The sequence below is a fragment of the Oncorhynchus keta genome, chromosome 1 (genome assembly GCF_023373465.1).
Source record: "Oncorhynchus keta strain PuntledgeMale-10-30-2019 chromosome 1, Oket_V2, whole genome shotgun sequence".
Taxonomy (NCBI): Eukaryota; Metazoa; Chordata; class Actinopteri; order Salmoniformes; family Salmonidae; genus Oncorhynchus; species Oncorhynchus keta.
The window spans coordinates 79172100-79194045 of NC_068421.1; the positions used below are offsets into that span (position 1 = coordinate 79172100).

The window sequence follows — 21946 nt, forward strand, 5'->3', positions numbered from 1 at the left end:
CATACATTACAGTACATACAGTACAAACATAACATACAGTACATACATTACAGTACAGCACATACAGCACATACAGCACATACAGTACAGTGCTCTGTCTACTCTACCTGCTCTGTCTACACTACCTACTCTGTCTACACTATCTGCTCTGTCTACTCTACCTGCTCTGTCTACTCTACCTGCTCTGTCTACACTATCTGCTCTGTCTACTCTACCTGCTCTACCTGCTCTGCCTACTCTACCTGCTCTGCCTACTCTACCTGCTCTGTCTACTCTACCTGCTCTGTCTACACTACCTGCTCTGTCTACACTACCTGCTCTGTCTACTCTACCTGCTCTGTCTACTCTACCTGCTCTGTCTACTCTACCTGCTCTGTCTACACTACCTGCTCTGTCTACACTACCTGCTCTGTCTACTCTACCTGCTCTGCCTACTCTACCTGCTCTGTCTACTCTACCTGCTCTGCCTACTCTACCTGCTCTGTCTACTCTACCTGCTCTGTCTACACTACCTGCTCTGCCTACTCTACCTGCTCTGTCTACTCTACCTGCTCTGTCTACTCTACCTGCTCTGTCTACACTACCTGCTCTGTCTACACTACCTGCTCTGTCTACTCTACCTGCTCTGTCTACTCTACCTGCTCTGTCTACTCTACCTGCTCTGTCTACACTACATGCTCTGTCTACTCTACCTGCTCTGTCTACACTACCTGCTCTGTCTACTCTACCTGCTCTGTCTACACTACCTGCTCTGTCTACTCTACCTGCTCTGTCTACACTACCTGCTCTGTCTACACTACCTGCTCTGTCTACACTACCTACTCTGTCTACTCTACCTGCTCTGTCTACACTACATGCTCTGTCTACTCTACCTGCTCTGTCTACACTACCTGCTCTGTCTACTCTACCTGCTCTGTCTACACTACCTGCTCTGTCTACTCTACCTGCTCTGTCTACACTACCTGCTCTGTCTACACTACCTGCAGTCACCTGAACTGAAATCAACACGCTTGGCTCTAGATTACACCCATCTAAACATACTTTACATTGTTTGCAAGATCAGACATAACTATAATCTAAGTGTTAATATTCGGAAGTTGCTTTCATTTCAGCGCAACTAATGTGTAAACATTTCAACTGTATTAAAATATGACCTTTTTTAAGACCACCAAAAATGTGCACCCATTTCTTTTCTAGTGATGTAAGTGTTGAGACGGTGCTTTAAATCCCAGACGAAGCTTTAGTGTTCTTATAGATTCAACAGAAAGACAATATATTCCTTTGAGCCTATTTCAGCCATTACTGTTTTTTTTTTTTGAAAGGTCATTACAACATTTCTGCATTAGTAATGTTAACGGGGAAAAAACAACAGGCACAAGCAATGAAAGAATAAGAGTCAAAGGAGTAAAATTAAAGCAATCAACCCTGCAAGATTTAAGTGACAATAGGATTTTGCACCCCTCAAACACAGGAATTAGATGTCTGAAAAATCCATCCTCAGGTGGGTGGGGCATGTTCGTTGCTACTCAATGGTGTCTCACTTCCTCTGCATCACTTCAAAGCTTGCTGTCATCGCGACAAGAATCTGGCTGCCATGGCGATATGAATCACGGTGAATTACTGTGAGGCCCTCAGTGGGGTGTTCGGAAGGGTGTCTGGAATTACCGTCATTCTGTAATCGGAGCAGGTCTTCCCTGGAGTGCAGGGTTTCCAAAACACCTGAACTGGATTTGGGAATGTGTGATTACTCTCTATGGTAGATACCGACACACACAGTCTTTATGCTAGATTCCCAAATTATTCAAGATGTTCCTATTCCATCTGTCTGGGACTGGGTCCAACTGATCAAGTTGCTCTGATGTACATGCTTAACTTCACTCCTGTTGTTGTAATGTAGCCCTTGTGCTGCTCATATTCACCTCTTTATATTATTTCTCTAATCTTGATATTGAATATTGCATCGTTGGGAAAGAGCTTTTAAGAAAGCATTTCACTGTACTGTTTTACGCCTTCTGTATCATGTGCACATGACAAATAAACTTGAAATGAACACACTGGACAGAACTAGCAGGGGGTAGCTAGGAAGATAGAGGAACAAACTCTCACTGATCATACTGTATGACTGGAAGTCAAAGTTCATTTGTTTACCTTTACAGTATCACTTAGTTGTCACAATATCCCCTTGTCCTGAAACATACAGTACATACAGTAGAGTACAATATAGTACAGTACATACAGTACAGTACATAGAGTACATACTGTAGAGTACATATAGTACAGTACATACAGTATAGTACAGTACATACAGTACATACAGTACATACAGTAATATGCAGTACATACAGTACACAACATACAGTACATACATTACAGTGCATACAGTACAGTACATACAATACATACAGTATTATATAGTACAGTACATACAGTACATACGGTACAGTACATTCAGTACATTATTACAGTACATAAAGTATAGCACTTTTTATTTTTTTTATTTGACCTTTATTTAACCAGGCAAGTCAGTTAAGAACAAATTCTTATTTTCAATGACGGCCTAGGAACAGTGGGTTAACTGCCTGTTCAGGGGCAGAATGACAGATTTGTACCTTGTCAGCTCGGGGATTCGAACTTGCAACCTTTCGGTTACTAGTCCAACGCTCTAACCACTATGCAACCCTGCCGCCACATCACAGTACATACAGTAAAGTACAGTAATTACAGTACATATATTACAGTACATATAGTACAGTACATACAGTACATACAGTACATATGGTACAGTACAGTACATACAGTACAGTACATAGAGCACAGTACAGTGCAGTACATACAGTACAGTACATACAGTACAGTACATGCAGTACCAATATTACAGTACATACAGTACATACAGTACAAGTACATACAGTAAAGTGCATACAGTACATGCAGTACAGTACATACAGTACATGCAGTACAGTACAGTACACAGTACAGTACCTACATTACAGTACATACAGTACAGTACCTACAGTACAGTACATACAGTACAGTACTTACATTACAGTACATACAGTAATATACAGTATATACAGTATAGCATATACAGTACTTACATTACAGTACATAGTCATATATTACAGTACATACAGAACAGTACAGTACATACAGTACAGTACATAGAGTACAGTACAATACATAGAGTACAGTACATATAATACTGTATATACAGCACAGTACATAGTACAGCACATACAGTACAGTACATACAGTACAGTACATACAGTACAGTACATAGAGTACATATAGTTCAGTACATACAGTACAGTACATACAGTACAGTGCAATACATACAGTACATACAGTACAGTTCAGTTCCACCTGCAACAACTACAGCTAAGTTTGATTGGGTTCTGCTATAGTACATGTACTCCTGGCTGTGAAGACATTTCTTCCAGTCGCTTAAAAAATATGTTAAAAATGTTAGTTTGTCATTTACTGTACTGTACTTATGAGGCCCTGATTTTACACTGCTTATACAGAAGTATCTATTACCGGCTTAAGCAAACTTTTACACCCACTCAGCAAACACAGTGGACAAGCCCTAGACCATGCCAGACTTCCCTTGGTTAGAAGGGTAGTTTCACAGCCAGGCAGTGTTACATTAAGGTGTATAAAGTGTCTGTGTTGAACTCTGCTATGAGAACATGTCCAAACCTAGCTCTTTACCTGCACCACTCTAAACATCTGAAAACTGGAACAACTTTATTTTCTTTAGCCTGGCATCTGGAATCATGTCACTGAGTCAGTCAGTCAGTCAGTCACTGAGTCACTGAGTCAGTCAGTCAGTCAGTCAGTCAGTCAGTCACTGAGTCAGTCAGTCAGTCACTGAGTCAGTCAGTCACTGAGTCAGTCAGTCAGTCACTGAGTCAGTCACTGAGTCAGGCAGTCAGTCAGTCACTGAGTCAGTCAGTCAGTCAGTCACTGAGTCAGTCAGTCAGTCAGTCAGTCAGTCACTGAGTCAGTCAGTCAGTCAGTCAGTCACTGAGTCAGTCACTGAGTCAGTCAGTCACTGAGTCAGTCAGTCAGTCAGTCAGTCACTGAGTCAGTCAGTCAGTCACTGAGTCAGTCAGTCAGTCAGTCACTGAGTCAGTCAGTCAGTCACTGAGTCAGTCAGTCACTGAGTCAGTCAGTCAGTCACTGAGTCAGTCACTGAGTCAGGCAGTCAGTCAGTCACTGAGTCAGTCAGTCAGTCAGTCAGTCACTGAGTCAGTCAGTCAGTCAGACAGACAGTCAGACAGACAGACAGACAGACAGACAGACAGACGTTTTATGGTATGTCTCTGAGGGATTCCACAATGGAAATCTTTAACAGTACAGCTGTAATGTATAAGCCCACTGTTGATCTGTTTCCTTTACATGTCCTTCCATAACCCCGCCTCTGTGAGATGGGGCGTCCTAAATGTGATAATTCTACTGTTACTGAGGACAATAGACTGGAACATGGGAGGGAATAAACCTTTGTGATTCTACTGTACCTTTCCTTGTGATTCTACTGTATCTCAAATACATTTATTAAATTAACAGTCACTGAGTGCATGTTAAGACCGCATTGGTTCCTGCACCGATTAAACATCCAATCTAACGAGAGAAGCTGAAAAAATACAATTTAAAAGCAGCTTAACTTCTGTGAAAAAAAAGGTTTATTAAGTTGTTAAATAAAAGTTATTCAAATCTCAAACAGCAATACTTGATGTTTGTGATTCTGTCTTGTGCTTTTTGTATTTAATTTCAACAGGTTTCTATCTATCAGGTTTCTATTCTATCAATGGTACCCTGCTCTGCTAATATGGTCTTACCTGATTGGCTGGCGTTGGCATGTGTCGTCGTATGGTTGTTACCATTGGTGTAGAGGGAGGTGGAGAGAGCAAGGGGGAGGGGGGTGTGTCGGGTGGGAACAGGTATGAAGGTGGGGTCCAGATCTAGGATCAGCTGGTTAAGCTGCTCGATGGACTCATCAATGTCTGTGGCTAAAGAGGCAAGCTCCTCCTGCCCGCAAGGTTCCCCTGAGGGCAACGGTGTATGGGTGGTGTGTGAGGCGTGTGTGTGACTGTCTGTCTGTACAGGCGACCCCACCCCTCCCTCCACTCCTCTCTTCACCGACTCTCTGCTGCTGCTCCCCCCATTGGGCATGTCTGGAAGTGACAAGGTGTTTGGACCAATCAGAGAAAGTGTATCCACAGGGCTGTCCTGCCCCCTGACGACTATCTGCTGCTGCTGCACCCATGATTGGGTGGAGGGGGTGGAGTATCCACTTCCACTCTGGACCAATCCCTGGGCTTCAGGTATGCTCTCAGAGGAGAACGAGCCAATGCTAGCCTCGGGGCTAACCTTGTCATCATAAAGGATGTCTGACTCCCTCTCGCTAGGAGAGGCCTTCACAGGCTGCCCTAACCCAGCTTCATCCCCCTCCATCTCCCTCGCTGCGTTACAGGAGGCTGGGAGGTCAGTTATATCCTCCAGATGAGGTTCCAGGCCGACCCCAGATAGAAGCCGCCTGAGCTGGGTAAGTTCGTCCTGACTGGGCCCTCTCTTGGGGCTCACTGCAGTAATACCTCCGGTCCTCTGGGAGGCGATAGAGAGGCCTGAGTCTTTGCTGGCTGACAGTTTAAGGTCACTGGGGATAGGGCAGCTGGTTGCCAGGTGAAACGGAGCTCCTTTGTCACTACTTCCCTTCCTTACTCTGGCGGATAGGTTGCCATCAACAGGGCCCGGGCTACGAGGAAGAGCTGAGTAAGAGGAGGAGAGGAAGAGTAAGACAGACAGCCATAACAAATAGTGAATATTTACACACATACTCACATCTACTGAGTCACACATATTACACGCTTTACAACCTACAATCCTCACCCTCCTGTCTTAGTCATCTTCTGACACACACATTCACAGATACATACACACACAGACGTTTGCCTTGTCTCCAGACCAGACACACTCCATCTAGATAACAGCAGTGTCTTTGTGTGATCTCTACATTGCGTGTGTGTCTTTATCTGCATAGTTGCTTCTGTCTCAGAAAGAACACACCAAGCCTGACAGAGCAGAGGACCCCTCCCTCCACCTGGGCTCTGATATGACAGATAGCACGGCATTAGTCTGTTAGCTAGTGTGTTCACAGTCAACCACCAGCACCATTCAATATGCAGGCAACACAAACACATGCTACATCACATCACCTAACACCTAGCTCACCCAGACCAGAATGGAATATATGGAATATGAATGAACAAATTAAGAATCGTAAGCCTATGGGACACAGGCACTTTGGAAAAGCCTATGGGACACAGACACTTTGGAAAAGCCTATGGGACACAGACACTTTGGAAAAGCCTATGGGACACAGACACTTTGGAAAAGCCTATGGGACACAGACACTTTGGAAAAGCCTATGGGACACAGACACTTTGGAAAAGCCTATGGGACACAGACACTTTGGAAAAGCCTATGGGACACAGACACTTTGGAAAAGCCAATGGGACACAGACACTTTGGAAAAGCAGAAAGGAGAGACAAATTAACAGAGACAGTGAGTGATCAATGAGGTACTGTGGGAGGGCACGGATGGCAAGCTCAAACACACACACACACACACACACACACACACACACACACACACACACACACACACACACACACACACACACACACACACACACACACACACACACACACACACACACACGTGACCTCTGAAGTGTAACCCTAACGTCAGAGTAAACCAGGAAAGACAAGTGGCTACTGCTGAGTCTCTACTCAGCTTTATACAACTCCACAAAAAATTAAACACAAACAATTTCCTCACATACAGTGCTTTGCAAAAGTATTCAGACCCCTGGATTTCTTTACGGTTTATCGTGTTAGAACGTGGGATTAAAATAGATTTTTGTCAAAAATCTATACAAAATACTCTGTAATGTCAAAGAGGAAGAAAAAACAATTGTATTTTTTGATAAAACATTTTTTTTATCATAACAAAATGATATTCATTGCATAAGTATTCACCTCCTTTGCTTAGACAAGACTAAATTAGTTCAGGAGTCAAATTTGGTTTAACAAATCACATAATAAGTTACATGGACTCACTCTATGTGAAATAATAGGGCTTGACATGATTTTTGAATGACAACCCCTTCCTCTGTCCCCCATACATACAACATCTGTCAGGTCCCTCAGTCAAGTATTGCATTTCAAGCATAGATACAACTACAACGACCAGGGAGCTTTGAGAAAGCCTCATAAAGAAGGGCAGTGATTGGTAGATGGGTAACAATAACAAACCAGACATTGACTATATCTTCAAGCATGGTCAAGTTAATACTTATGCTGTGGATGATGTATTAAACCACCCAGGCACATCAACGATACAGACAACCTTCTGAACTGAACTGCAGGACAGGAATTAAACTGCTCAGGGATGTTACCATGAGGACATTGGTGATTTTAAAACAGCTACAGAGTTCAATGGCTGAGGATGGATCAACAACATTGTTGTGACTCCACAATAATGACCTAAAGAAGAAGAATACAAACATACAAACTATTCCAAAACATGCATCTTCTATGCAACAAGGCGCTAAAGTAATACTGAAAAGAACAAAAAATAGCAAAGGAATATAGTTTTTGGCATAAATGCAAAGCCTTATATTTGGGGCAAATCCAACACAACACATCACTGAGATACTGCCTCCTTATTTTCAAGCATGGTGGCTGCATCATGGTATGGGTATGCTTGACATCGGCAAAGACTGTGTAGTTTTTCAGGATGAAAAGAAACGAGATGGAACTAAGTACAGGTAAAACACTTGAGGAAAACCTGCTTTAGTCTGCTTTACACCAGACACTGGGAGAGGAATTCACCTTTCAGCAGGACAATAACCTAGCCAAATCTACACTGGAGTTGCTTACCAAGAAGACAGTGAATGTTCCTGACTGGCCAAGTCACCATTTTGACTTAAATCTGCTTGAAAATCTATGGCAAGACTTGAACATTGCTGTCCAACATTTTGACAGAGCTTGAAGAATTTTGAAAGAAATAATGGACAAATGTTGCACAATCCAGGTGTGCAAAGCTTTTAAAGACTTACCCAAGAAGACTCACAGCTGTAATCGATGCCAGAGGTGTTTCTAACATGAACTGACTCAGGGAGCTGACACCTATGCAACAACTATATTTTAGGTATTTTATTTCATTTAAAAGTGGAATTTTTCAACCACTTTGACATTACAGGGTAGATTGTAGATTGTTGTAAAACAGTACAATTAAATCAATTTTAATCCCACTTTGTAACACAATAAACTATGAATAATTCCAATGGGTCTGAATACTTTTGCAAGGCACTGTATAGGATGATCTGGGGTAATCTGTTACTGTAAAAAATAAAACAAACTTCCTGTAACAACACATGCATAGTAGCATTCCTCCATCTGTGGGAAACTGTTGAGACATTTCCACCCTGAAGAGCAACAATAACATACTCTTACTGTAACAACACATGTATAGTTACATACACTCCTAGTGTATGTTACTATACAATGTACAATCTAGAACTATCTATAAAATGTACTATCTAGAACTGTATTTGGTTATTTGGCAGTCCCCATAGGAGAACCCTTTGTTGGTTCCAGGTCTAACCTTTATGGGTTCCACATAGAACCCTTTTCACCGACGGTTGTACATGGATCTATGGGGACTGCCGAAGAACCCTATTGCATTTGACCAGGGCCCCTATATTACTGGTCAAAAGTGGCGCCCTATATAGTGAATAGGGTGCCATTTAGACTGAACTTCTTGTCTCATTCATAAAACTGCCTTAGCAGCCAGATTGTTGAATCTAAAGAGCAGTAAAATAAAGACATTATAGATGCATAGCTACCTCTATAACATGCTAACCTGCAACATGTGTGGGTGCTTCTGAACCAGTTATGTCCAGATGAATATCATAACAAAGCTACACGCACACACGCACGCACACACACACACACACACACACACAAATACATAGTGAAGTCCTTCAGTCCAGCGAGACTCTGATACTCAAATACCAGACATGCATGGTAAAGCCACACAGCTGGTCTAACAGACACAGACACACACACGTCCCATCTCACTCATCACTGTATGACATATTGAACAAGCAGCAACACAGACACAACTATACCCTGTAACTGACACTAAATCCTGTCACAACAAAACAACTCACTAACATCACTCACACGACAGACATTCACTAATACAATAAGTACTACAACAACTTAGAGCTACAATGTTCTCCCTATACCAACTGTAACACAACATCACATCAACTTACATCGTCACTAAATCTGGAAAAATGCCTCACTCGTCCCTTCAAAATGTGAGGGAGAGTAGGAGAGAACCCAGATGACAAACATATGGTTGAAGGGGAACAAGAAAGAGAAAGGAATAAATAATTGAAAAGGACAGAGAAAGAAGAGAGGATAAAGATAGAGAAGAGAGTGGTAACCGTTCAGACCAGGTTTTGTGTAGAGCTCCTCTCCTCTTCTGTCGTCCCTCTTTCTCTAAGGCAGCTAAAGGAAGACTAGCAGAGAGTAACATTCTTTCTCTCTTTCTCTAAAGGTGCTAACTGCCCCCCTGGGTCCCCCTACGCGCTCTCTCTCTCCCCATCTCTCTCTCTCCTTCTCTCTCTCTCTTTCTCCCTTCCTCTCTCGCTCTCTCCTTCTCTTTTCCCCTCTCCTTCTCTCTTTCTCTCTCTCCATCTCTCTCTCCCCTCTCTCTCTCTCTTCCCCTCTCTCTCCTTTAAGCGCTCGACTCACCACCTACTCTTACACTCCAAAAGATTCTGTTTTGCTCTGGGTATCTCTCTCTCTCTCTCACTCTCACTCTTTCCCTTCCTCTCTCAGTACCTCCAGGGGGACGGTATGGAAACCTGCAACCTGAACCTGACAAAGTAGAAAGGAGGAGAAGAGAGACATAGGAGAGAAAGGTACAAGGTGATATGTAGTGAGTGATATGTAGCGAGAGAGAAGGGAGAGGGAGAAGGGAAAGGTAGAGAAGGAGAGAGCTGGAAAGAGACAGGGAGAGAGAGAGTGGGTGAGAGAGAGAGAGTGAGAGAGAGAGGGGGGGAGAGAGAATGAGAGAGAGAGGAGAGAGAGGGAGAAGGAGAGAGAGAGAGAGAGAGAGAGAGAGAGAGAGAGAGAGAGAGAGAGAGAGAGAGAGAGAGAGAGAGAGAGAGAGAGAGAGGGGAGGGGAGGGGAGGGGAGAGAGAGAGGGAAAGAGAGAGAGGGGGAGAGAAAGAGGGAGAGAGGGGGGAGAGGGGGAGAGAAAGAGACAGTTTAACATAGAGAGAAAGAGAAGGGGGTTCAAACTGAACCATCTGTGGCTGAAAACAACATTCTTCTGAGTTTCTGTTTTTTTCTTTTTCACAGGCTGGCACCCTCATTATGTCTGTGTGTGAGTTTGTCTGTTTACCTGTTAATATACCGTGTCAGTGTGTGTGCATGTGTGTGCGCGTGTGTGTGTGTGTTTGCGAGTGTGTGTGTGTGCATATGTTTGCATAACTGTTTGCATGGTGCCTTGCCACATTGCTTTCCCAATGCGCTGTCTGTCTAAATGACATGGCTGCCGATATAGACCTGGTTTAAAACAGCTGGGACTCAAACCTCAACCACCGGCTGTAGTGATTGTTACAGTCGTCTGGTCCAGGGTAGTGTGTGTGTGTGTGTGTGTGTGTGTGTGTGTGTGTGTGTGTGTGTGTGTGTGTGTGTGTGTGTGTGTGTGTGTGTGTGTGTGTGTGTGTGTGTGTGTGTGTGTGTGTGTGTGTGTGTGTGTGTGTGTGTGTGTGTGTGTGTGTGTGTGTGTGTGTGTGTGTGTGTCTGTGTGTGTGTGCGTGCGTGCGTGTGTTTTCATCAATTCTAAGTCACAAACCTCTTTAAATAGCTTTAAATACCTAGCTGTGGTAAGTCTGCTGTCCAGTGTTCTGAGAAACTTCTGCAACACCCCTCCATTCCCTGGAAACACTGAAGTGGCTCGTATTATCTCATAACAACAGGACACCTGCCATTCCTCATCCACATTCTCATCACAGTATCATCACATTGGACTTGAATCGGAATTTCACATAGAGTGGCAATAAAGTGGTTTTAAAAAGGTCAAGGTTTAGGGTTAGATCCGGAGAATGACCAGGGTCTCCACTAAACACAACGCTTACCTGTGACATCCTGTCTAATAATGAAGTGCTATGCAAGAGGAGACAAGGAGAGAGGGAGCAATTACCTAAAAATAATGCAATGTCCTTAATATGACTGGCGAGAAGGTACGCAAATGATTTTGCATTCAGGAGAGATGTTACAATATCTAGTCCTTCTGGAGAGATGTTACAATACCTAGTCCTTCTGGAGAGATGTTACAATACCTAGTCCTTCTGGAGAGATGTTACAATACCTAGTCCTTCTGGAGAGATGTTACAATACCTAGTCCTTCAGGAGAGATGTTACAATACCTAGTCCTTCAGGAGAGATGTTACAATACCTAGTCCTTCTTGAGAGATGTTACAATACCTAGTCCTTCTGGAGAGATGTTACAATACCTAGTCCTTCTGGAGAGATGTTACAATACCTAGTCCTTCTGGAGAGATGTTACAATACCTAGTCCTTCTGGAGAGATGTTACAATACCTAGTCCTTCAGGAGAGATGTTACAATACCTAGTCCTTCTGGAGAGATGTTACAATACCTAGTCCTTCAGGAGAGATGTTACAATACCTAGTCCTTCAGGAGAGATGTTACAATACCTAGTCCTTCTTGAGAGATGTTACAATACCTAGTCCTTCTGGAGAGATGTTACAATACCTAGTCCTTCAGGAGAGATGTTACAATACCTAGTCCTTCTGGAGAGATGTTACAATACCTAGTCCTTCTGGAGAGATGTTACAATACCTAGTCCTTGTGGAGAGATGTTACAATACCTAGTCCTTCAGGAGAGATGTTACAATACCTAGTCCTTCTGGAGAGATGTTATAATACCTAGTCCTTCAGGAGAGATGTTACAATACCTAGTCCTTCAGGAGAGATGTTACAATACCTAGTCCTTCTGGAGAGATGTTACAATACCTAGTCCTTCAGAAGAGATGTTACAATACCTAGTCCTTCTGGAGAGATGTTACAATACCTAGTCCTTCTGGAGAGATGTTACAATACCTAGTCCTTCTGGAGAGATGCTACAATACCTAGTCCTTCAGGAGAGATGTTACAATACCTAGTCCTTCAGGAGAGATGTTACAATACCGAGTCCTTCAGGAGAGATGTTACAATACCTAGTCCTTCTGGAGAGATGTTACAATACCTAGTCCTTCTGGAGAGATGTTACAATACCTAGTCCTTCAGGAGAGATGTTCTCATAGGAGTCCCGTCGAACCAGGGGGTCCCAGGAATCGTAGTCCACGATGACAGAGGGTCCGTTTTGCCAGTGACCACTGCCTTCAGACGATAAAACCACATAAAGAGAAATAAACAGAGAGCAAGAGAGAGAGAGAGACTGAGGAAGACAGAGAATCTCCGTCATGGGTTTGTTGCACAACAGCCCAGCATTGTCAAGGAACACTCATATATTCTGTAACAACAACAGCTGATCCCTGGAGAGGACCATTTTTGTTTATTTACTTTTAAAAATATTGTAGAAAATATGAATTCTTTCCAATTTTTTGTGTGAGTTTGTGTGCGTGATTGTGGAGGTGTGTTTATGTGTATGGATGGTTGAATCCTGAGCTCTTTGCAGTTCTGCTCTGTCTGTTTCTTTGCCTGTATCTGGGATCTGCATTCCTGGGTGATGTTTGTGTGATAAGAGCCTTTATTGTTTCCTGTTGAGTGGAGCAGTGTGTGTTACAGAGGGGTGTGTGCTACAGAGGAGTGTGTGTTACAGAGGAGTGTGGGTTACAGAGGAGTGTGTGTGTGCTACAGAAGAGTGTGTGTTACAGAGCAGTGTGTGTTACAGAGGAGTGTGTGTTACAGAGGAGTGTGGGTTACAGAGGAGTGTGTGTGTGCTACAGAAGAGTGTGTGTTACAGAGCAGTGTGTGCTACAGAGGAGTGTGTGTTACAGAGGAGTGTGTGTTACAGAGGAGTGTGAGTTACAGAGGAGTGTGTGTTACAGAGCAGTGTGTGTTACAGAGCAGTGTGTGTTACAGAGCAGTGTGTGTTACAGAGGAGTGTGAGTTACAGAGCAGTGTGTGTTACAGAGGAGTGTGTGTTACAGAGGAGTGTGTGTTACAGAGGAGTGTGACTTACAGAGCAGTGTGTGTTACAGAGGAGTGTGTGTTACAGAGGAGTGTGTGTTACAGAGCAGTGTGTGTTACAGAGGAGTGTGTGTTACAGAGGAGTGTGAGTTACAGAGCAGTGTGTGTTACAGAGGAGTGTGTGTTACAGAGCAGTGTGTGTTACAGAGGAGTGTGTTGTGTGTTACAGAGGAGTGTGTGTTACAGAGGAGTGTGTGTTACAGAGGAGTGTGTGTTACAGAGGAGTGTGTGTTACAGAGGAGTGTGTGTTACAGTTAGCCAGTCTCTGCAGTGTGCTGAATACTGCCCCTTTCTGGAAAGAGCAAGAAGGCACAGGTTGCTTTGGTCAAATCTTTTGGCACAATTTCTGCTCACACACGCATATTATGAAACAGACATGTCTGTGTCTGTTCAGACTAACTAAACAGGTGAACAATTCAGATGTGGTGGTCTCAGAAGGATTGGTTTTGATTTGATAATTGATTATTTAGTTCTACTCTGTTCTGTTCTACTCTGTTCTGTTCTGTTCTTCTCTGTTCTGTTCTGCTCTGTTCTGCTCTGTTCTGTTCTTCTCTGTTCTGTTCTTCTCTGTTCTGTTCCGCTCTGCTCTGTTCTGTTCTGCTCTGTTCTGTTCTGTTCTGCTCTGTTCTGTTCTGCTCCGTTCTGTTCTGCTCTGTTCTTTCTGCTCTGCTCTGTTCTGCTCTGTTCTGTTCTGCTCCGTTCTGTTCTGCTCTGTTCCGTTCTGCTCTGTTCTGCTCTCTGCTGCCTGCTCTGTTCTGCTCTGTTCTGTTCTGCTCTGTTCTGTTCTGCTCTGTTCTGTTCTGCTCTGTTCCGTTCTGCTCTGCGCTGTTCTGTTCTGCTCTGTTCTGTTCTGCTCCGTTCTGTTCTGCTCCGTTCTGTTCTGCTCCGTTCTGTTCTGCTCTGATTCGCTCTGCTCTGTTCTGTTCTGCTCCGTTCTGTTCTGCTCTGTTCCGCTCTGTTCCGCTCTGTTCTGTTCTGCTCCGTTCTGTTCTGCTCTGTTCCGTTCTGCTCTGTTCCGCTCTGTTCTGCTCCGTTCTGTTCTGTTCTGTTCTTCTCTGTCCTGTTCTGCTCTGTTCTGTTCTGCTCTGTTCTGTTCTGCTCTGTTCTGTTCTGCTCTGTTCTGTTCTGCTCTGTTCTGTTCTGCTCTGCTCTGTTCTGTTCTGCTCTGTTCTGTTCTGCTCTGTTCTGTTCTGCTCTGTTCTGTTCTGCTCTGTTCTGTTCTGTTCCGCTCTGCTCTGTTCTGTTCTGCTCTTTCTGTTCTGTTCTGTTCTGTTCTGCTTCGTTCTGTTCTGTTCTGTTCTGCTCTGTTCTGCTCTGATTCCTCTGCTCTGTTCTGTTCTGTTCTGCTCTGTTCTGTTCTGCTCCGTTCTGTTCTGCTCCGTTCCGTTCTGCTCTGTTCTGTTCTGCTCTGTTCTGTTCTGCTGTTCTGTTCTGCTCTGTTCCGTTCTGTTCTTCTCTGTTCTGCTCTGCTCTGTTCCGTTCTCTGCTCTGTTCTGCTCTGTTCTGTTCTGCTCTGTTCTGTTCTGCTCTGTTCTGTTCTGCTCTGCTCTGTTCTGCTCTGTTCTACTCTGTTCTGTTCTGCTCTGTTCTGTTCTGTTCTTCTCTGTTCTGTTCTGCTCTGTTCTGCTCTGTTCTGTTCTGCTCTGTTCTGTTCTTCTCTGTTCTGTTCTGCTCTGCTCTGTTCTGTTCTGCTCTGTTCTGTTCTGCTCTGTTCTGTTCTGTTCTTCTCTGTTCTGTTCTCCTCTGTTCTTCTCTGTTCTGCTCTGTTCTGCTCTGTTCTGTTCTGCTCTGTTCTGTTCTGTTCTGTTCTGTTCTGTTTCTTCTCTGTTCTGTTCTGTTCCGCTCTGTTCTGTTCTGCTCTGTTCTGTTCTGCTCTTCTCTGCTCTGTTCTGTTCTGTTCTTCTCTGTTCTGTTCTGCTCTGTTCTGCTCTGTTCTGTCTGTTCCGCTCTGTTCTGTTCTGCTCTGTTCTGCTCTGTTCTGCTCTGTTCTAAATCTGCTCTGCTCTGTTCTGTTCTGCTCTGTTCTGTTCTTCTCTGTTCTGTTCTTCTCCGTTCTGTTCTGTTCTGCTCTGTTCCGCTCTGTTCTGCTCTGTTCTGTTCTACTCTGTTCTGTTCTGTTCTTCTCTGTACTGTTCTGCTCTGTTCTGTTATGCTTCTGTTCTTTTGTGACGGCAGCTGACAGGATGTGTTACTGCAGGGTGAAGGGCTGTTCCGGCAGCTGACAGGATATGTGACTGCAGGGTGAAGGGCTGTTCTGTTCAGCTGACAGGATATGTGACTGCAGGGTGAAGGGCTGTGATGGCAGCTGGCAGGATATGTGACTGCAGGGTGAAGGGCTGTTCGGCAGCTGGCAGGATATGTGACTGCAGGGTGAAGGGCTGTGACGGCAGCTGACAGGATATGTGACTGCAGGGTGAAGGGCTGTGACGGCAGCTGACAGGATATGTGACTGCAGGGTGAAGGGTTGTGACGGCAGCTGACAGGATATGTGACTGCAGGGTGAAGGGCTGTGACGGCTCTGTTCTGTTCTGCTCTGTTCTGTTCTGCTCTTCTCTGCTCTGTTCTGTTCTGTTCTTCTCTGTTCTGTTCTGCTCTGTTCTGTTCTGCTCTGCTCTGTTCCGCTCTGTTCTGTTCTGCTCTGTTCTGTTCTGCTCTTCTCTGCTCTGTTCTGTTCTGCTCTTCTCTGCTCTGTTCTGTTCTGTTCTGTTCTTCTCTGTTCTGTTCTGTTCTGCTCTGTTCCGCTCTGTTCCGTTCTGTTCTGCTCTGTTCTGTTCTGCTCCGTTCTGTTCTGCTCCGTTCCGTTCTGCTCTGTTCCGTTCTGCTCTGTTCCGCTCTGTTCTGCTCCGCTCTGTTCCGTTCTGTTCTTCTCTGTTCTGCTCTGCTCTGTTCCGCTCTGCTCTGTTCTTCTCTGTTCTGTTCTGCTCTGTTCTGTTCTTCTCTGTTCTGTTCTGCTCTGCTCTGTTCTGCTCTGTTCTACTCTGTTCTGTTCTACTCTGTTCTGTTCTGTTCTTCTCTGTTCTGTTCTGCTCTGTTCTGCTCTGTTCTGTTCTTCTCTGTTCTGTTCTTCTCTGTTCTGTTCCGCTCTGCTCTGTTCTGTTCTGCTCTGTTCTGTTCTGTTCTGCTCTGTTCTGTTCTGTTCTTCTCTGTTCTGTTCTCCTCTGTTCTTCTCTGTTCTGCTCTGTTCTGCTCTGTTCTGTTCTGCTCTGTTCTGTTCTGTTCTGTTCCGTTCTGCTCCGTTCTGCTCCGTTCTGTTCTGCTCCGTTCTGTTCTGCTCCGTTCTGTTCTGCTCTGATTCGCTCTGCTCTGTTCCGCTCTTTTCCGCTCTGCTCTGCGCTGTTCTGTTCTGCTCTGTTCTGTTCTGCTCCGTTCTGTTCTGCTCCGTTCTGTTCTGCTCCGTTCTGTTCTGCTCTGATTCGCTCTGCTCTGTTCCGCTCTGTTCTGTTCCGCTCTGTTCCGTTCTGTTCTTCTCTGTTCTGCTCTGCTCTGTTCCGCTCTGCTCTGTTCTTCTCTGTTCTGTTCTGCTCTGTTCTGTTCTTCTATGTTCTGTTCTGCTCTGCTCTGTTCTGCTCTGTTCTACTCTGTTCTGTTCTTCTCTGTTCTGTTCTGCTCTGTTCTGCTCTGTTCTGTTCTTCTCTGTTCTGTTCTTCTCTGTTCTGTTCCGCTCTGCTCTGTTCTGTTCTGCTCTGTTCTGTTCTGCTCTGTTCTGTTCTGTTCTTCTCTGTTCTGTTCTCCTCTGTTCTTCTCTGTTCTGCTCTGTTCTGCTCTGTTCTGTTCTGCTCTGTTCTGTTCTGTTCTGTTCTGTTCTTCTCTGTTCTGTTCTGTTCCGCTCTGTTCTGTTCTGCTCTGTTCTGTTCTGCTCTTCTCTGCTCTGTTCTGTTCTGTTCTTCTCTGTTCTGTTCTGCTCTGTTCTGCTCTGTTCTAAATCTGTTCCGCTCTGTTCTGTTCTGCTCTGTTCTGCTCTGTTCTGCTCTGTTCTAAATCTGCTCTGCTCTGTTCTGTTCTGCTCTGTTCTGTTCTTCTCTGTTCTGTTCTTCTCCGTTCTGTTCTGTTCTGCTCTGTTCCGCTCTGTTCTGCTCTGTTCTGTTCTACTCTGTTCTGTTCTGTTCTTCTCTGTACTGTTCTGCTCTGTTCTGTTATGCTTCTGTTCTTTTGTGACGGCAGCTGACAGGATGTGTGACTGCAGGGTGAAGGGCTGTGACGGCAGCTGACAGGATATGTGACTGCAGGGTGAAGGGCTGTGACGGCAGCTGACAGGATATGTGACTGCAGGGTGAAGGGCTGTGATGGCAGCTGGCAGGATATGTGACTGCAGGGTGAAGGGCTGTGACGGCAGCTGGCAGGATATGTGACTGCAGGGTGAAGGGCTGTGACGGCAGCTGACAGGATATGTGACTGCAGGGTGAAGGGCTGTGACGGCAGCTGACAGGATATGTGACTGCAGGGTGAAGGGTTGTGACGGCAGCTGACAGGATATGTGACTGCAGGGTGAAGGGCTGTGACGGCAGCTGGCAGGACATGTGACTGCAGGGTGAAGGGTTGTGACGGCAGCTGACAGGATATGTGACTGCAGGGTGAAGGGCTGTGACTGCAGCTGACAGGATATGTGACTGCAGGGTTGAAGGGTTGTGACGGCAGCTGACAAGATATGTGAATGCAGGGTGAAGGGCTGTGACGGCAGCTGGCAGGATATGTGACTGCAGGGTGAAGGGCTGTGACTGCAGCTGACAGGATATGTGACTGCAGGGTTGAAGGGTTGTGACGGCAGCTGACAAGATATGTGAATGCAGGGTGAAGGGCTGTGACGGCAGCTGGCAGGATATGTGACTGCAGGGTGAAGGGCTGTGACTGCAGCTGACAGGATGTGTGACTGCAGGGTGAAGGGCTGTGACGGCAGCTGGCAGGATATGTGACTGTAGGGTGAAGGGCTGTGACGGCAGCTGACAGGATATGTGACTGCAGGGTGAAGGGCTGTGACTGCAGCTGACAGGATGTGTGACTGCAGGGTGAAGGGCTGTGACTGCAGCTGACAGGATGTGTGACTGCAGGGTGAAGGGCTGTGACGGCAGCTGGCAGGACATGTGACTGCAGGGTGAAGGGTTGTGACTGCAGCTGACAGGATGTGTGACTGCAGGGTGAAGGGCTGTGACTGCAGCTGACAGGATGTGTGACTGCAGGGTGAAGGGCTGTGACTGCAGCTGACAGGATATGTGACTGCAGGGTGAAGGGCTGTGACTGCAGCTGACAGGATGTGTGACTGCAGGGTGAAGGGCTGTGATGGCAGCTGGCAGGATATGTGACTGCAGGGTGAAGGGCTGTGACGGCAGCTGGCAGGATATGTGACTGCAGGGTGAAGGGCTGTGACGGCAGCTGACAGGATATGTGACTGCAGGGTGAAGGGTTGTGACTGCAGCTGACAGGATGTGTGACTGCAGGGTGAAGGGCTGTGACGGCAGCTGGCAGGATATGTGACTGCAGGGTGAAGGGCTGTGATGGCAGCTGACAGGATATGTGACTGCAGGGTGAAGGGTTGTGACGGCAGCTGACAGGACATGTGACTGCAGGGTGAAGGGCTGTGACGGCAGCTGACAGGATATGTGACTGCAGGGTGAAGGGCTGTGACGGCAGCTGACAGGATATGTGACTGCAGGGTGAAGGGCTGTGACGGCAGCTGACAGGATATGTGACTGCAGGGTGAAGGGTTGTGACGGCAGCTGACAGGATATGTGACTGCAGGGTGAAGGGTTGTGACGGCAGCTGACAGGATATGTGACTGCAGGGTGAAGGGTTGTGACGGCAGCTGACAGGATATGTGACTGCAGGGTGAAGGGTTGTGACGGCAGCTGACAGGATATGTGACTGCAGGGTGAAGGGTTGTGACGGCAGCTGACAGGATATGTGACTGCAGGGTGAAGGGCTGTGACGGCAGCTGACAGGATGTGTGACTGCAGGGTGAAGGGCTGTGACTGCAGCTGACAGGATATGTGACTGCAGGGTGAAGGGCTGTGACGGCAGCTGACAGGATGTGTGACTGCAGGGTGAAGGGCTGTGACTGCAGCTGACAGGATATGTGACTGCAGGGTGAAGGGCTGTGACGGCAGCTGACAGGACATGTGACTGCAGGGTGAAGGGCTGTGACGGCAGCTGGCAGGATATGTGACTGCAGGGTGAAGGGCTGTGACGGCAGCTGACAGGATATGTGACTGCAGGGTGAAGGGTTGTGACTGCAGCTGACAGGATGTGTGACTGCAGGGTGAAGGGCTGTGACGGCAGCTGGCAGGATATGTGACTGCAGGGTGAAGGGCTGTGATGGCAGCTGACAGGATATGTGACTGCAGGGTGAAGGGTTGTGACGGCAGCTGACAGGACATGTGACTGCAGGGTGAAGGGCTGTGACGGCAGCTGACAGGATATGTGACTGCAGGGTGAAGGGCTGTGACGGCAGCTGACAGGATATGTGACTGCAGGGTGAAGGGCTGTGACGGCAGCTGACAGGATATGTGACTGCAGGGTGAAGGGTTGTGACGGCAGCTGACAGGATATGTGACTGCAGGGTGAAGGGTTGTGACGGCAGCTGACAGGATATGTGACTGCAGGGTGAAGGGTTGTGACGGCAGCTGACAGGATATGTGACTGCAGGGTGAAGGGCTGTGACGGCAGCTGACAGGATGTGTGACTGCAGGGTGAAGGGCTGTGACTGCAGCTGACAGGATATGTGACTGCAGGGTGAAGGGCTGTGACTGCAGGGTGAAGGGCTGTGACTGCAGCTGACAGGATATGTGACTGCAGGGTGAAGGGCTGTGACTGCAGCTGACAGGATATGTGACTGCAGGGTGAAGGGCTGTGACGGCAGCTGGCAGGATATGTGACTGCAGGGTGAAGGGCTGTGACGGCAGCTGACAGGATGTGTGACTGCAGGGTGAAGGGCTGTGACTGCAGCTGACAGGATGTGTGACTGCAGGGTGAAGGGTTGTGACGGCAGCTGACAGGACATGTGACTGCAGGGTGAAGGGTTGTGACGGCAGCTGACAAGACATGTGACTGCAGGGTGAAGGGCTGTGACTGCAGCTGACAGGATATGTGACTGCAGGGTGAAGGGCTGTGACTGCAGCTGACAGGATATGTGACTGTAGGGTGAAGGGCTGTGACGGCAGCTGACAGGATATGTGACTGCAGGGTGAAGGGCTGTGACGGCAGCTGGCAGGATATGTGACTGCAGGGTGAAGGGCTGTGACGGCAGCTGACAGGATGTGTGACTGCAGGGTGAAGGGCTGTGACGGCAGCTGACAGGATGTGTGACTGTAGGGTGAAGGGCTGTGACTGCAGCTGACAGGATATGTGACTGCAGGGTGAAGGGCTGTGACGGCAGCTGGCAGGATATGTGACTGCAGGGTGAAGGGCTGTGACGGCAGCTGACAGGATGTGTGACTGCAGGGTGAAGGGCTGTGACTGCAGCTGACAGGATGTGTGACTGCAGGGTGAAGGGTTGTGACGGCAGCTGACAGGACATGTGACTGCAGGGTGAAGGGTTGTGACGGCAGCTGACAAGACATGTGACTGCAGGGTGAAGGGCTGTGACTGCAGCTGACAGGATATGTGACTGCAGGGTGAAGGGCTGTGACTGCAGCTGACAGGATATGTGACTGCAGGGTGAAGGGTTGTGACGGCAGCTGACAGGACATGTGACTGTAGGGTGAAGGGCTGTGACGGCAGCTGACAGGATATGTGACTGCAGGGTGAAGGGCTGTGACTGCAGCTGACAGGATATGTGACTGCAGGGTGAAGGGCTGTGACTGCAGCTGACAGGATATGTGACTGCAGGGTGAAGGGCTGTGACTGCAGCTGACAGGATGTGTGACTGCAGGGTGAAGGGCTGTGACGGCAGCTGGCAGGATATGTGACTGCAGGGTGAAGGGCTGTGACTGCAGCTGACAGGATATGTGACTGCAGGGTGAAGGGCTGTGACTGCAGCTGACAGGATATGTGACTGCAGGGTGAAGGGCTGTGACGGCAGCTGGCAGGATATGTGACTGCAGGGTGAAGAGCTGTGACTGCAGCTGACAGGATATGTGACTGCAGGGTGAAGGGCTGTGACGGCAGCTGACAGGATGTGTGACTGCAGGGTGAAGGGCTGTGACTGCAGCTGACAGGATATGTGACTGCAGGGTGAAGGGCTGTGACGGCAGCTGACAAAATATGTGACTGCAGGGTGAAGGGCTGTGACGGCAGCTGACAAGATATGTGACTGCAGGGTGAAGGGCTGTGACGGCAGCTGACAAGATATGTGACTGCAGGGTGAAGGGCTGTGACTGCAGCTGACAGGATATGTGACTGCAGGGTGAAGGGCTGTGACGGCAGCTGAGAGGATATGTGACTGCAGGGTGAAGGGTTGTGACGGCAGCTGACAGGATATGTGACTGCAGGGTGAAGGGCTGTGACGGCAGCTGACAAGATATATAAGAGCCATTTTGATAGGGTTTGTGTTTGTCTAGTTTTGTCTGTTTTGGGCTGTCAGTTCTCACCACTAGAGAGCAGTCTTACTGAGGTTATGGGTCAGGTGGTAGGTCAGTTGATGGCTCAGGTGTATAAGATCACAGGTAACCAGGTAGTAGTCATGCATGGGTGAACAGGAGATTCACATG

The 21946-nt window shown here is 47.0% G+C and overlaps 1 protein-coding gene across 4 annotated transcripts in view; it reads right to left on the bottom strand.

The window, feature by feature from the left end:
• The window catches only part of LOC118396559 (tensin-3), a 93965-nt gene that overhangs the window by 45489 nt on the left and 26530 nt on the right, over positions 1–21946 (bottom strand). For all 4 annotated transcript variants that reach the window (XM_052461547.1, XM_052461555.1, XM_052461553.1 and 1 more), the window contains exons 12-13: positions 12390–12494; positions 4842–5771 (exon numbers count right to left, since the gene is read on the bottom strand). In XM_052461547.1, coding sequence (XP_052317507.1) covers positions 4842–5771; positions 12390–12494 — 1035 coding nt within the window. The remainder of the gene's footprint in view (positions 1–4841; positions 5772–12389; positions 12495–21946) is intronic.